The sequence below is a fragment of the Salmo salar genome, chromosome 28 (genome assembly GCF_965601325.2).
Source record: "Salmo salar chromosome 28, fSalSal1, whole genome shotgun sequence".
NCBI classification, from domain to species: domain Eukaryota; kingdom Metazoa; phylum Chordata; class Actinopteri; order Salmoniformes; family Salmonidae; genus Salmo; species Salmo salar.
In genome coordinates, this window is record NC_138318.1 from 36,492,084 (window position 1) to 36,506,165 (window position 14,082).

At 38.4% G+C, this 14,082-nt stretch overlaps 1 protein-coding gene across 1 annotated transcript in view; it reads right to left on the reverse strand.

The window, feature by feature from the left end:
- The window catches only part of LOC106589905 (calcium-activated potassium channel subunit alpha-1), a 220,986-nt gene that overhangs the window by 64,504 nt on the left and 142,400 nt on the right, over window positions 1–14,082 (reverse strand). Inside the window, exons 6-8 of the mRNA XM_045710059.2 lie at window positions 7,683–7,758; window positions 5,679–5,754; window positions 3,580–3,750 (exon numbers count right to left, since the gene is read on the reverse strand). Coding sequence (XP_045566015.1) covers window positions 3,580–3,750; window positions 5,679–5,754; window positions 7,683–7,758 — 323 coding nt within the window. The remainder of the gene's footprint in view (window positions 1–3,579; window positions 3,751–5,678; window positions 5,755–7,682; window positions 7,759–14,082) is intronic.

The following is a 14,082-nucleotide window of genomic DNA, read 5'->3' on the forward strand; positions in this document are numbered from 1 at the left end:
GTACTACTGTCTGAACTAACTACTGTAGTACTGTACTACTGTCTGAACTAACTACTGTAGTCGTACTGTACTACTGTCTGAACTAACTACTGTAGTACTGTACTACTGTCTGAATTAACTTCTGTAGTGGTACTGTACTACTGTATGAACTACGTACTGTAGTAGTACTGTACTACTGTATGAACAAACTACTTTAGTAGTTCTGAACTAACTACTGTAGTAGTACTGTACTACTCTCTGAACCAACTACTGTAGTAGTACTGTACTACTGTCTGAACTAACTACTGTAGTAGTACTGTACTACTGTCTGAACTAACTACTGTAGTACTGTACTACTGTCTGAATTAACTTCTGTAGTACAGTACTGTACGAATGCCTGAATTAACTTCTGAAGTACAGTACTGTACTACTGTTTGAATTCACTTCTGTAGTAGTACTGTACTACTGTCTGAACTAACTACTGTAGTAGTACTGTACTACTGTCTGAACTAACTTCTGTAGTACTGTACTACTGATTGAACTAACTACTGTAGTAGTACTGTACTACTGTCTGAACTGACTACTGTAGTAGTACTGTACTACTGTATGAACTAACTACTGTAGTAGTACTGTACTACTGTATGAACAAACGACTTTAGTAGTACTGTACTAGTACTGTACTACTGTCTGAACTACTGTAATTGTCCTGTACTACTGTCTGAACTAACTACTGTAGTAGTACTGTACTACTGTCTGAACTAACTACTGTAGTACTGTACTACTGTCTGAACTAACTACTGTAGTAGTACTGTACTACTGTCTGAACTAACTACTGTAGTACTGTACTACTGATTGAACTAACTACTGTAGTAGTACTGTACTACTGTCTGAACTGACTACTGTAGTAGTACTGTACTACTGTCTGAACTAACTACTGTAGTAGTACTGTACTACTGTCTGAACTGACTACTGTAGTAGTACTGTACTACTGTCTTAACTACTGTAGTTGTCCTGTACTGCTGTCTGAACTAACTACTCTAGTAGTACTGTACTACTGTCTGAATTAACTACTGTAGTACTGTACTACTGTCTGAACTAACTACTCTAGTACTGTACTACTGTCTGAACTAACTACTGTAGTAGTACTGTACTACTGTCTGAACTAACTACTGTAGTACTGTACTACTGTCTGAATTAACTTCTGTAGTACAGTACTGTACGAATGCCTGAATTAACTTCTGTAGTACAGTACTGTACTACTGTTTGAACCAACTATTGTAGTACTGTACTACTGTTTGAACTGACTACTGTAGTAGTACTGTACTACTGTCTGAAGTAACTACTGTAGTAGTACTGTACTACTGTATGAACTAACTACTGTAGTAGTACTGTACTACTGTATGAACAAACGACTTTAGTAGTACTGTACTAGTACTGTACTACTGTCTGAACTACTGTAATTGTCCTGTACTACTGTCTGAACTAACTACTGTAGTAGTACTGTACTACTGTCTGAACTAACTACTGTAGTACTGTACTACTGTCTGAACTAACTACTGTAGTCGTACTGTACTACTGTCTGAACTAACTACTGTAGTACTGTACTACTGTCTGAATTAACTTCTGTAGTGGTACTGTACTACTGTATGAACTACGTACTGTAGTAGTACTGTACTACTGTATGAACAAACTACTTTAGTAGTACTGTACTAGTACTGTACTACTGTCTGAACTATCTACTGTAGTACTGTACTACTGTCTGAACTAACTACTGTAGTAGTACTGTACTACTCTCTGAACCAACTACTGCAGTACTGTACTACTGTCTGAACTAACTACTGTAGTAGTGCTGTACTACTGTCTGAACTAACTACTGTAGTACTGTACTACTGTCTGAATTAACTTCTGTAGTACAGTACTGTACGAATGCCTGAATTAACTTCTGTAGTACAGTACTGTACTACTGTTTGAACCAACTATTGTAGTACTGTACTACTGTTTGAACTGACTACTGTAGTAGTACTGTACTACTGTCTGAAGTAACTACTGTAGTAGTACTGTACTACTGTATGAACTAACTACTGTAGTAGTACTGTACTACTGTATGAACAAATGACTTTAGTAGTACTGTACTAGTACTGTACTACTGTCTGAACTACTGTAATTGTCCTGTACTACTGTCTGAACTAACTACTGTAGTAGTACTGTACTACTGTCTGAACTAACTACTGTAGTACTGTACTACTGTCTGAACTAACTACTGTAGTCGTACTGTACTACTGTCTGAACTAACTACTGTAGTACTGTACTACTGTCTGAATTAACTTCTGTAGTGGTACTGTACTACTGTATGAACTACGTACTGTAGTAGTACTGTACTACTGTATGAACAAACTACTTTAGTAGTACTGTACTAGTACTGTACTACTGTCTGAACTATCTACTGTAGTACTGTACTACTGTCTGAACTAACTACTGTAGTAGTACTGTACTACTCTCTGAACCAACTACTGCAGTACTGTACTACTGTCTGAACTAACTACTGTAGTAGTACTGTACTACTCTCTGAACCAACTACTGTAGTACTGTACTACTGTCTGAACTAACTACTGTAGTACTGTACTACTGTCTGAACTATCTACTATAGTACTGTACTACTGTCTGAACTAACTACTGTAGTACACTACTACTGTCTGAGCTATCTACTGTAGTACTGTACTACTGTCTGAACTATCTACTGTAGTACTGTACTACTGTCTGAACTACTGTAGTACTGTACTACTGTCTGAACTAACTACTGTAGTACTGTACTACTGTCTGAACTACTGTAGTACTGTACTACTGTCTGAACTACTGTAGTAGTACTGTACTACTGTCTGAACTACTGTAGTAGTACTGTACTACTGTCTGAACTACTGTAGTAGTACTGTACTACTGTCTGAACTACTGTAGTAGTACTGTACTACTGTCTGAACTAAGCCTTCTTCCATTGTTATCCCTAAATAGAAATAATCAAGTCAAATCAACACACTAATAGTTGAATGGTTTTGGTTGCATCATGCTAAGGGTCTGCTGTGTGTTACTGGTCTTAACTGATGTGCCATGTTGACCATCACGCTGGTCTATAGATCACTCCTTTCACTGTGTTTGTTGGAATTTGGGGAAGGGGACCTCAGGGCATTGAGTGATCTGAATCCACACATTACTTTAGATAACAGTGGGAATTATAAAACCAATCTTACTCAGTTTTGAACCATACAGCAATTCAGTATATACTCAAGAAATAAAACTATACAAAAATATAATAATACATGTAAATGTGTATACTTTCAGTACAATTATTATTTAATAAGTACTATAGGCGCTCATATAATGGATTTGACAATAATAAGCAGCCATGGGTAACTCAGCAACAGAAAAACATAAACTACAAGACAACACTAGAGCTTTGATTTCAATAGGCTTTTGAAGTTCAGAGACTTTCCAGCTGTTGGTAAGGGCAGCAGTAGATAGGTATCATGATGGCTGGAAGTGTGATCGTACGCATGAAGGATATAAGCGGGATAGGTATAAATAAAATAAGAGGGATTTTTTTTTTACCAAACCACCAAGGATGAAGAAGACCATGAAAAGTCGTCCCAGGGTAGTTTTGGCATACACGTCTCCATAGCCCACAGTGGACATAGTAACCATCAGTAAGTAGACACATTCCCAGTAGGAAAGTGACTGGGAATTTTGGAAGTTTTCCCAAGGATCCCCTGAGTTTTCCACCTAGAACAAAGGTCACAATACTGGATATTGAAAGAGAGGAACTCACTCATCTGATGTATTACTTACTTACTCAGTTATTTCTTAGTTACTTTGTTACTCACACCTTATCAATTATGTACTGTCTTCAGAACTGTAAGGAACTTTCACATTTTCAGAAGCAATGACTATGCTACCATCTAGAGGCCCTACACATTTTAAAAACAGACTCATACATATTCCACAGTTATAACATGCATCAAATACTGTACCTATGTCTCTGTAGAATATATCTGTAGGATATCTACTATATGTAGGACATCTCTGTAGCTGTATCTCTGTAGGATATCTCTATAGAATATCTCTGTAGCTATATCTCTGTAGGATATCTCTGTAGCTATATCTCTGTAGGATATCTCTGTAGCTATATCTCTGTAGGATATCTCTGTAAGATATCTCTGTAGGATATCTCTGTAGCTATATCTCTGTAGGATATCTCTATAGAATATCTCTGTAGCTATATCTCTGTAGGATATCTCTGTAGCTATATCTCTGTAGGATATCTCTGTAGCTATATCTCTGTAGGATATCTCTGTAAGATATCTCTGTAGGATATCTCTGTAGCTATATCGCTGTAGGATATCTCTATAGAATATCTCTGTAGCTATATCTCTGTAGGATATCTCTGTACTGTATGTAGGATATCTCTGTAGCTATATCTCTGTAGGATATCTCTGTAAGATATCTCTGTAGGATATCTCTGTAGCATATCTCTGTAGCTATATCTCTGTAGGATATCTCTGTAGCTATATCTCTGTAGGATATCTCTGTAGCTATATCTCTGTAGAATATCTACTGTATGTAGGATATCTCTGTAGGATATCTCTGTAGCTATATCTCTGTAGGATATCTCTGTAGCTATATCTCTGTAGGATATATCTGCACTGTATGTAGGATATCTCTGTAGCTATATCTCTGTAGGATATATCTCTGTAGGATATCTCTGTAGCTATATCTCTGTAACTATATCTCTGTAGGATATCTCTGTAGGATATCTCCGTAGCTATATCTCTGTAGCTATATGTCTGTAGGATATCTCTGTAGCTATATCTCTTTAGCTATATCTCTGTAGCTATATCCCTGTAGGATATCTCTGCAGCTATATCTCTGTAGGATATCTCTGTAGGATATATCTCTGTAGGATATCTCTGTAGCTATATCTCTGTAGGATATCTCTGTAGGATATCTCCGTAGCTATATCTCTGTAGCTATATCTCTGTAGGATATCTCTGTAGCTATATCTCTTTAGCTATATCTCTGTAGCTATATCACTGTAGGATATCTCTGCAGCTATATCTTTATAGGATATCTCTGTAGCTATATCTCTGTAGGATATATCTGCACTGTATGTAGGATATCTCTGTAGCTATATCTCTGTAGGATATCTCTGTAGGATATATCTCTGTAGGATATCTCTGTAGCTATATCTCTGTAACTATATCTCTGTAGGATATCTCTGTAGGATATCTCCGTAGCTATATCTCTGTAGCTATATCGCTGTAGGATATCTCTGTAGCTATATCTCTTTAGCTATATCTCTGTAGCTATATCACTGTAGGATATTTCTGCAGCTATATCTCTAAAGGATATGTCTGTATCCCTTTCCTGCAGTCAAATTACCAATCCTCCCTCTAGTGGCGCCATGGGTGGAATGTAATTCATATGTTTCACAATTTCCTAATTAATAAACATTATTTTTTTTAAACCTTCTGAAAATCCGGTGTTTCTATATCAAAGACTACCAAGAAACACTCTGTTTGACCCTGATTTAGCTCACTGCAGTATTAAAGGGGCTAGGTTACTTAAATTGATGTCTGTTAGATGTGTCAGAGACTGAATATTTATAATCATAGAGTTCTTCTGTTTCGCCTTTATGGTGCTGGGTAACTCACCAAATGTATGAAGCCTGCAGCTGTTAGCCATGTGCTTATGAAGATTGAACACAAGTTCACCAGTTTTATGGAATTGCTATTGAAAACAAGAGAGCCAGACAATATCAATGAACATTGATAGTGTTCAACACCAAAAGACCTGCCTTGTGAACGTTTAAAAGAAGTGTACGAGTACAGGATCCATAATTGGTAATAAAATGTCAGTAGCAATTTAATTGACCTGTTTGTCAAAACAGTGCGGTAATATAGTCATGAACATAACAAAAAGTAGTTTGGTTTCTCCAGTTGTTACTATATTCCCTTGCACTATAAGTGCCTAAAAGGGGATTTTGTTTAAAGAATATCCTTTCAGATAAAGGATGACATCTGGTTACAGAACCTCCTTTAGGATAAAGGGTGATATCTGGTTACAGAACCTCCTTTAGGATAAAGGGTGATATCTGGTTACAGAACCTCCTTTAGGATAAAGGGTGATACCTGGTTACAGAACCTCCTTTAGGATAAAGGGTGATATCTGGTTACAGAACCTCCTTTAGGATAAAGGGTGATACCTGGTTACAGAACCTCCTTTAGGATAAAGGGTGATACCTGGTTACAGAACCTCCTTTAGGATAAAGGGTGATACCTGGTTACAGAACCTCCTTTCAGATAAAGGATGATATCTGGTTACAGAACCTCCTTTAGGATAAAGGGTGATACCTGGTTACAGAACCTCCTTGAGGATAAAGGGTGATATCTGGATACAGAACCTCCTTGAGGATAAAGGGTGATATCTGGATACAGAACCTCCTTGAGGATAAAGGATAAATAGGTGGTTGCAGAACCTCCTTTAGGATAAAGGGTGATATCTGGATACAGAACCTCCTTTGGGATAAAGGATAAATAGGTGGCTGCAGAACCTCCTTTGGGATAAAGGCTGATAGCTGGTTACACACTGAGCTGCTCAACCCACAATATTATGTAACATCAACAAAACAACAATTTTATGATGTTACAGTCTTTACTGTGTATTCCTATGGTAATATTAGTCTTTATTGTATATTCCTATGGTAATATTACAGTCTTTACTGTATATTCCTATGGTAATATTACAGTCTTTACTGTGTATTCCTATGGTAATATTACAGTCTTTACTGTATATTCCTATGGTAATATTACAGTCTTTACTGTATATTCCTAAGGTAATGTTACAGTGACTTGCATTGTCCTGTCCAGTATTAGTCTGGCCTGGCCCCAGCCCATTTATGCACTGTTTGTTCTGTCCTTCTCTGCCCTTACCTTCATCACAGTTAATGAGTCTGGGGATTATTCTAAAGCATTTTGTTGAGCTATAAGCTCTTCCTGACATCTGTGCACCACAAGCTTTAATTCTAAGCAGTAGGGTAAATGATATAATTCAGAATGCTGCATGATGTCTAATAGGTTTCCAACAGCAGAATCATCAATTCAGAATCAATTTGGAATTGAAGAAAAATGGAATATAGGATATGTTATACATCCTAAAGAACAATACCAAACATGTAATCACTTTAGTTTTTAAAAGTGAAATATATGATTTGCTTGTTATCATAGCAGTACAATATAATATAATACGGTACATTATTTTATTCCCCAAATATGACAGAAATATACCAAACTGTTCCCCTAGTAATCCAGCAGGACTGAAAGTAGGCCATGCTCACTTGACTAGCTGTTAATAACAAAAAATATTTGACCCAATAACAAAGTTGGATCAAAGTTGCACAAGTTCTGAGATTAAGTTCTATATTTAACACATGTCCAGTACCCGCTGTGCATTAAAAAGCCTGTAGTATCAGAAGCGCCAGTAAATGTATTGTATAATTGTAAAACTGTGTCAATATTCATCACAAAAAGTCAGAATTACAAACATTGTCATAACATAGTGCATGCAAATATTTGAAATACTACTAATTAGAATTAATACATATCTAATTCTACTTCATCTGAATACACTGAAGGTGGAGAAAATTAAAATGCACTTACCTTGTTTTTAATATATTCAAAAACTGTAAGATTTCTGAGAACTGTATCAATCTTAAGGCCCTTAAAAAACGTAAGCCTGTGTAAGAGAAAAGTACAAGTTACTCAGAGTGAATTCTTTGCACATGTTATTTACATCAAGTCATTGTTATTCGCCTGTACACAGTAAAGCAAGTAAAATCACAGCAAACCAAATCGCATACCTTTTAAGCCTTCATCCATCTTTAAGATCTTTAATGGACTCATGGCTAATAACAAACTAAAGAGCCCTTAGAAAAATAGCAGCACCAAAGCACAACCAAGGGATAGGCCTCTCAAAACAGTAGCAGTGAAGCAAGTAGCAGAAACTACAACAACAACAAAAAGTATTTAAAAACCTTATTCAAATCAAACAGTCTGCATCAAAGAATCTTCTGAGGAATAAATACAATGCCAATATCTCGTACAGAGTTTTAATCTCAGGAGACTCACTAAATCACAAAGCACAAGCATCTACCAGAATCATTTTTCATTACTAAAAGGACTAAAAGAGTGAAAAAGCAAGAGATGAAAACCTGGATTAGTCAGACCAAAGACAGGTGGACCGGCCCAGTTTAGACGGGTCAACAGCCATGACGTCAAATAATCCCACATTTGTAGCCATAATTTTTTTTTAAATCTAAGTACCCTTCCAAGAGCTCAAGGTCAAAGGTGAATTGCCACAAGCTGTTGCATCATTACCTTCAAAGGTCTGTGCCACACACACACACACACACACACACACACACACACACACACACACACACACACACACACACACACACACACACACACACACACACACACACACACACACACACACACACTCACACACACAGAGTATAATCTGATCATCCAACAAATGGATGTGAAATAATTAATTGCTTATTGTTACAGCACCGAAGACTGTTTCAGTATGGCATGTAACTGTATTTCAATCCCACAATACCCTGCTGGGGATAAGTGTGTACTACAGCAGATGCACTGTAGACGTAAGCTTACTGTGTTGTCAATGTTGTTTCCCTGAGAATAATTATTTACATTTGTTTTATAATTGTATTTTCCTCCTTTCTCAATGATTATTGTCCATAAATCCCTAAATTATAACATCAGATTATGTATCTCATAATAAGCTTGGAAAGTGAATGAAATGCCCTCAAAACAAAAATGTGTTGACTGTGTCAATCCCAGAAAGTTATTAAAAAAACATTTCAATAATGCACAATTCTAGGCCACTAAAACCTCTTACATGTACTCTACCAGCACTAGAGCTGTGTACCATGGTGTTCATGACTCACTCTGATTAAGTCCTGCACTGTAAACAAATTACTCTTGGGATCAACCTACAACAAAATGTGTCAACTGGTTACAAGTAAATTAGTTCTTAATTGAAATAAACTACATTTGTCGATACCAAAGATATGATTCTATGCTGTTATATTTGATTATTAACAAACCGATATTTCAAGTTGTAACCTATTTTTTTCACTCAACCAAATTTCCCCTTTGGTTAAATAACATAAATACTCACTAATATATATACCAAGTAGATTTTTCACTTTGGAATAACTTATCCACATTTCTTACATTTCTTCATTTCCTGTTCATCAAATACTAAGTTGGTTCCATAACATGAAAAAATGTCTCGAAACACTTTCTTTACATAACACTGTCACATTAACTGCACTGTAATTTACTGGCAGCCAATCTTGTCGCTGTAACTCCCGTACGGACTCGAGAGAGGCGAAAGTCGAGAGCCATGCGTCCTCCAAAACACGACCCAGCCGAGCCACACTGCTTCTTGACACACTGCTTGCTTAACCTGGAAGCTAGCTGTACCAATGTGTCATTGGAAACACCATCCAACTGATAACCGTGGTCAGCTTGTAGGTACCTGGCCTGCCAAAAGGAGTCGCTAGAGCACAATGAGACAAGGAAAACCCGGCTGGCTAAATCCTCCCCTAACCCGGAAAATGCTGTGCCAGCTGTGATCAAACCCAAGACACCTCAGTGCCTTAGACAGCTGCGCCACTCAGGAGGCCCTGTACCTATTAAATTACTAGAAGGGCTATGTTATGAAACCTCAAAGTTCCAGAATGCAGTGAAAATGGCAGCTATATCGCTCAGGGAGAAATCCAAACCAGTCTAATTGGAATTAATGGCAGTAGAGTCTTAATCCTGACTTTACTTACGCAGGAAAGTAAAAGTATTCTATTGTGTAATATAATTATTGTCAACCTAAAATATTGTCAAATAATTATAAATACAGTTTATACGGGTTTTATACACTTTTTCTGTATAAATAGCCTCTAAAATATATGTAAACAGACAATAAATGTCTAAATTTGAGTTTTCTTTGGAAAGCTGTGAGTGCTATTATATGACACAATATCACAAATTCCAACTTATCTAAGTCCTATCATCAACTGATTTCAGCCAGTGTATGACTGTGGATTGACTGCTTTGTTTTTATTTCATTAAAAAATATATATATATAACCAGGCAAGTCAGTTAAGAACAAATTCTTATTTACAATGACAGCCTACCCACTGGCCAAAATCAGACAACGCTGAGCCAATTGGCCGCCGCCCTATGGGACTCCCAATCAAGGCTGGTCGTGATACAGCCTGGAATCGAACCAGTGTGTCTGTAGTGACGCCTCGAGCACAGAGATGCAGTGCCTTAGACCGCTGCGCCACTCAGCAACCCTTGTTTGAATAGAATGTTGGCATATTGGCAGTTAATTAGAAACATTTATGGAATCGTTCCTCTAAAACTGACTGGCTATAGCTAGCTAACAAACATAACAGTGGAGATAAATTCATCAAATTCATTATTTTACACAATATCTTATCATAGCACTGGCAAACCGTGGTTGACCAAGTCCCTGACCAAAATGGCTGCCCTTTATTCCATCCTAAGAAGGTTCATATCCATTCTATTCTAATTTCATGCTTAAAGCTAACTTTGATTTGATTTGAATTAGCAGCCAGTAAATTACTATTAAAAACAACCAGATTTTTTTTACAGTATGGGTACAATATTGTAACCAAATGGTGACCGTCTGATCAATGGAAACCTTTCTAGGCTCTTTATGTCGTTGAAGATTCAGAGCTGGCAGTGAACATATAATTATATTTAAAAAAAACATAGCACATTACCTGGAATGACAGGTGGCCAGAAATAACAAAGTGGAAGTCCCGCCCCCAATAGGCCATGCCTCCAACTCTTATGATAGGCTGCCCGCTATGCAATGCGACTTACTGCACATGAGGTGTTGAAAGGAATTTAAACGTTTTCTTTCAAATAAAAAAATCACATTAATCTGTCAAATTCGTTGGCTAAACCGCAGCCCCAAGAGTAAACAATCACGTGAAATATTCCCTGCCTTTGGTAACAAAAACGTTACAGATGAAAGACGCTGCAGTAAATCAAATATGTATAATCTATAAATACAACATGAACCAGTCAGTGTCTCACTTCCTCATGCTCATTTTTGTATTGATGTTAGAGAAATTTCCGACCTGAGCTCTCTCCCCCTCTCTCTTTCTCCAACTGACATGGTGGCCGGCAGTGGAGGAGTTTTTGGACCAGGCACAGAAAAACAACCTCTGGGTTTATATTACATCCTACTAATAATGTCCTACATTGTCTAGCCAGGTCTTACGGTCTTACCCCAGTAGGAGATGAAATGGAAGCAGGTCTTACCCCAGTAGGAGATGAAATGGAAGCAGGTCTTACCCCAGTAGAAGATGAAATGGAAGCAGGTCTTACCCCAGTAGGAGATGAAATGGAAGCAGGTCTTACCCCAGTAGGAGATTAAATGGAAGCAGGTCTTACCCCTAGTAGGAGATGAAATGGAAGCAGGCCTTACCCCTAGTAGGAGATTAAATGGAAGCAGGCCTTACCCCAGTAGGAGATGAAATGGAAGCAGGCCTTACCCCAGTAGGAGATGAAATGGAAGCAGGCCTTACCCCAGTAGGAGATGAAATGGAAGCAGGCCTTACCCCTAGTAGGAGATGAAATGGAAGCAGGCCTTACCCCTAGTAGGAGATGAAATGGAAGCAGGCCTTACCCCAGTAGGAGATGAAATGGAAGCAGGCCTTACCCCAGTAGGAGATGAAATGGAAGCAGGTCTTACCCCAGTAGGAGATTAAATGGAAGCAGGTCTTACCCCAGTAGGAGATGAAATGGAAGCAGGCCTTACCCTAGTAGGAGATGAAATGGAAGCAGGCCTTACCCCAGTAGGAGATGAAATGGAAGCAGGCCTTACCCCAGTAGGAGATGAAATGGAAGCAGGAAGACACAGGTCGTCCCGGTTCTCTTTCTCCACGGCCTGCTGTTGTTGGTCCATCTTGACCCTGTAGCCGTTCTGGAAGAGCTCTCGTGTTCTGAAACGTCCCAGAGCGCGTGCCCCCATCGGGCCCTCTGTACACTAAAATCTCAGTCAGAATCATCATGTCTAATATCTTCTAAGACTGACAAATAATTACGCCGGCAAAGCTTCCTGATATCCATAGTAAGTTTCCCAGCTGTTGAGTTTCTCGTCAGTCAGTGTGTAGATATGGTTCTGTTTAAGGCTTCACAACATCCTCTGGAGCCGCGTAACCCAATTCCTTACAACAGCTTACTCTATCTATCCCCTGCTTCTTTCCCCTTCCTTTATCACACAGCAAATCAATCAAAGGCTCTCAGTATCCATCTCAGACAGCAGAGAAAAGAGGAGCAGGTGGGCGCGCCATGTCTCTGTCCACCAAGAAGAGGTCAAATAAAACATGTTCTGTAGGCGTGTCGGGATCACATTTCCCACAGATACTGTAGTATCCTCGTTATGATCATCAGTGGTGTACGTCAAACGGAAACCAAGCCCCTGTTCTGTTCCATCGGGATATTACAGCATAAAGCTCTTTGTTTGAGCTCCTTGTTTGAGCTCCTTGTTTGAGCTCCTTGTTTGAGCTCCTTGTTTGAGCTCCTTGTTTGAGCTCCTTGTTTGAGCTCCTTGTTTGAGCTCCTTGTTTGAGCTCCTTGATTGAGCTCCTTGTTTGAGCTCCTTGTTTGAGCTCCTTGTTTGAGCTCCTTGTTTGAGCTCCTTGTTTGAGCTCCTTGATTGAAAGCTGCCATAATCATCATCATGATACTGTATGAATAAATATACTATTATGGCAGCTTTCAATCAATGTAATGAAATGTAATGTAATGTAATGTAATGCTTTTCAATCTGTTGTACAGTAGGATTGCTGCCTTTTCCTGCTTTGAGCTGCTATGTGGTGTGTGACAATAGCTAGCAGTCATCTTTTATAACAGCAGTTGTCATTAAATCAGGGTCATTGCTCTTCCACTAAAATCCAGAGAAAAAAAGAATGAATGATTGCTAAAGCCTCTCAGCTCTAGACAGAGTTTGACTCGGGCACTGACACATCACGTTGTGATACACATTCTTTCTGGTGACAGTTTTGAGGAGTTAAGATACGTCCTACCCTTAAATGACTGTCTATGACAGAAGGTGGCCGACTGCTGTCTGATGAGATGTACTGTACATTGTCTGGTAGTAATGGGACAGACTTGCCTCACAGTCTGGTTGGTCTCTGTCTTGTCCTGTATGGGTCTGCTAAGACATATCAAAACATCATAGGCCTATAGATTTCCAGTGAAATCACAACGTTCAGAATCAAGACACAACATAAAACCTTTTCCAGCGAGATTAACAGAATAGAACATTTTCAAAAGCATCTCTTTAAGTGCAATCATTATGGCTAGTTTCAGTGGACAGCTGAACGGTAAAAGCCTATTTCTGTGTTACTTGTACAGCTCATTGAGTAAAAAGCTGGAGCATTTGGAACAGGAATTACCTGCTGTCTTTTCTAAATGGGTAATGTTCTGTTGCTCCCTGGGTTTCATCCCTACAAGGCTCTTACAAAGTTACTTACTTTAAACAGCAATGGCTTGAATTTAATTGGAATGAGAAACTGGTTTTATTTTCTGTCTGGAGGTATCAAAAACGAAATCAGTTGAACTTCCAACTAAGAATCATTCGACATGGAAACTCCACTTGTAGAGTAGCTAGGCAACAGCAATCAACAGAATTACTTAGTATGTTGCCGAGGGTAGACTATAAGCAGTTAGATGGAGGGTAGACTATAAGCAGTTAGATGGAGGGTAGACTATGAGCAGTTAGATATAGAACTAACTTGGAGGGTAGACTATAAGCAGTTAGATATAGAACTAACTTGGAGGGTAGACTATAAGCAGTTAGATATAGAACTAACTTGGAGGGTAGACTATAAGCAGTTAGATATAGAACTAACTTGGAGGGTAGACTATAAGCAGTTAGATATAGAACTAACTTGGAGGGTAGACTATAAGCAGTTAGATGGAGGGTAGACTA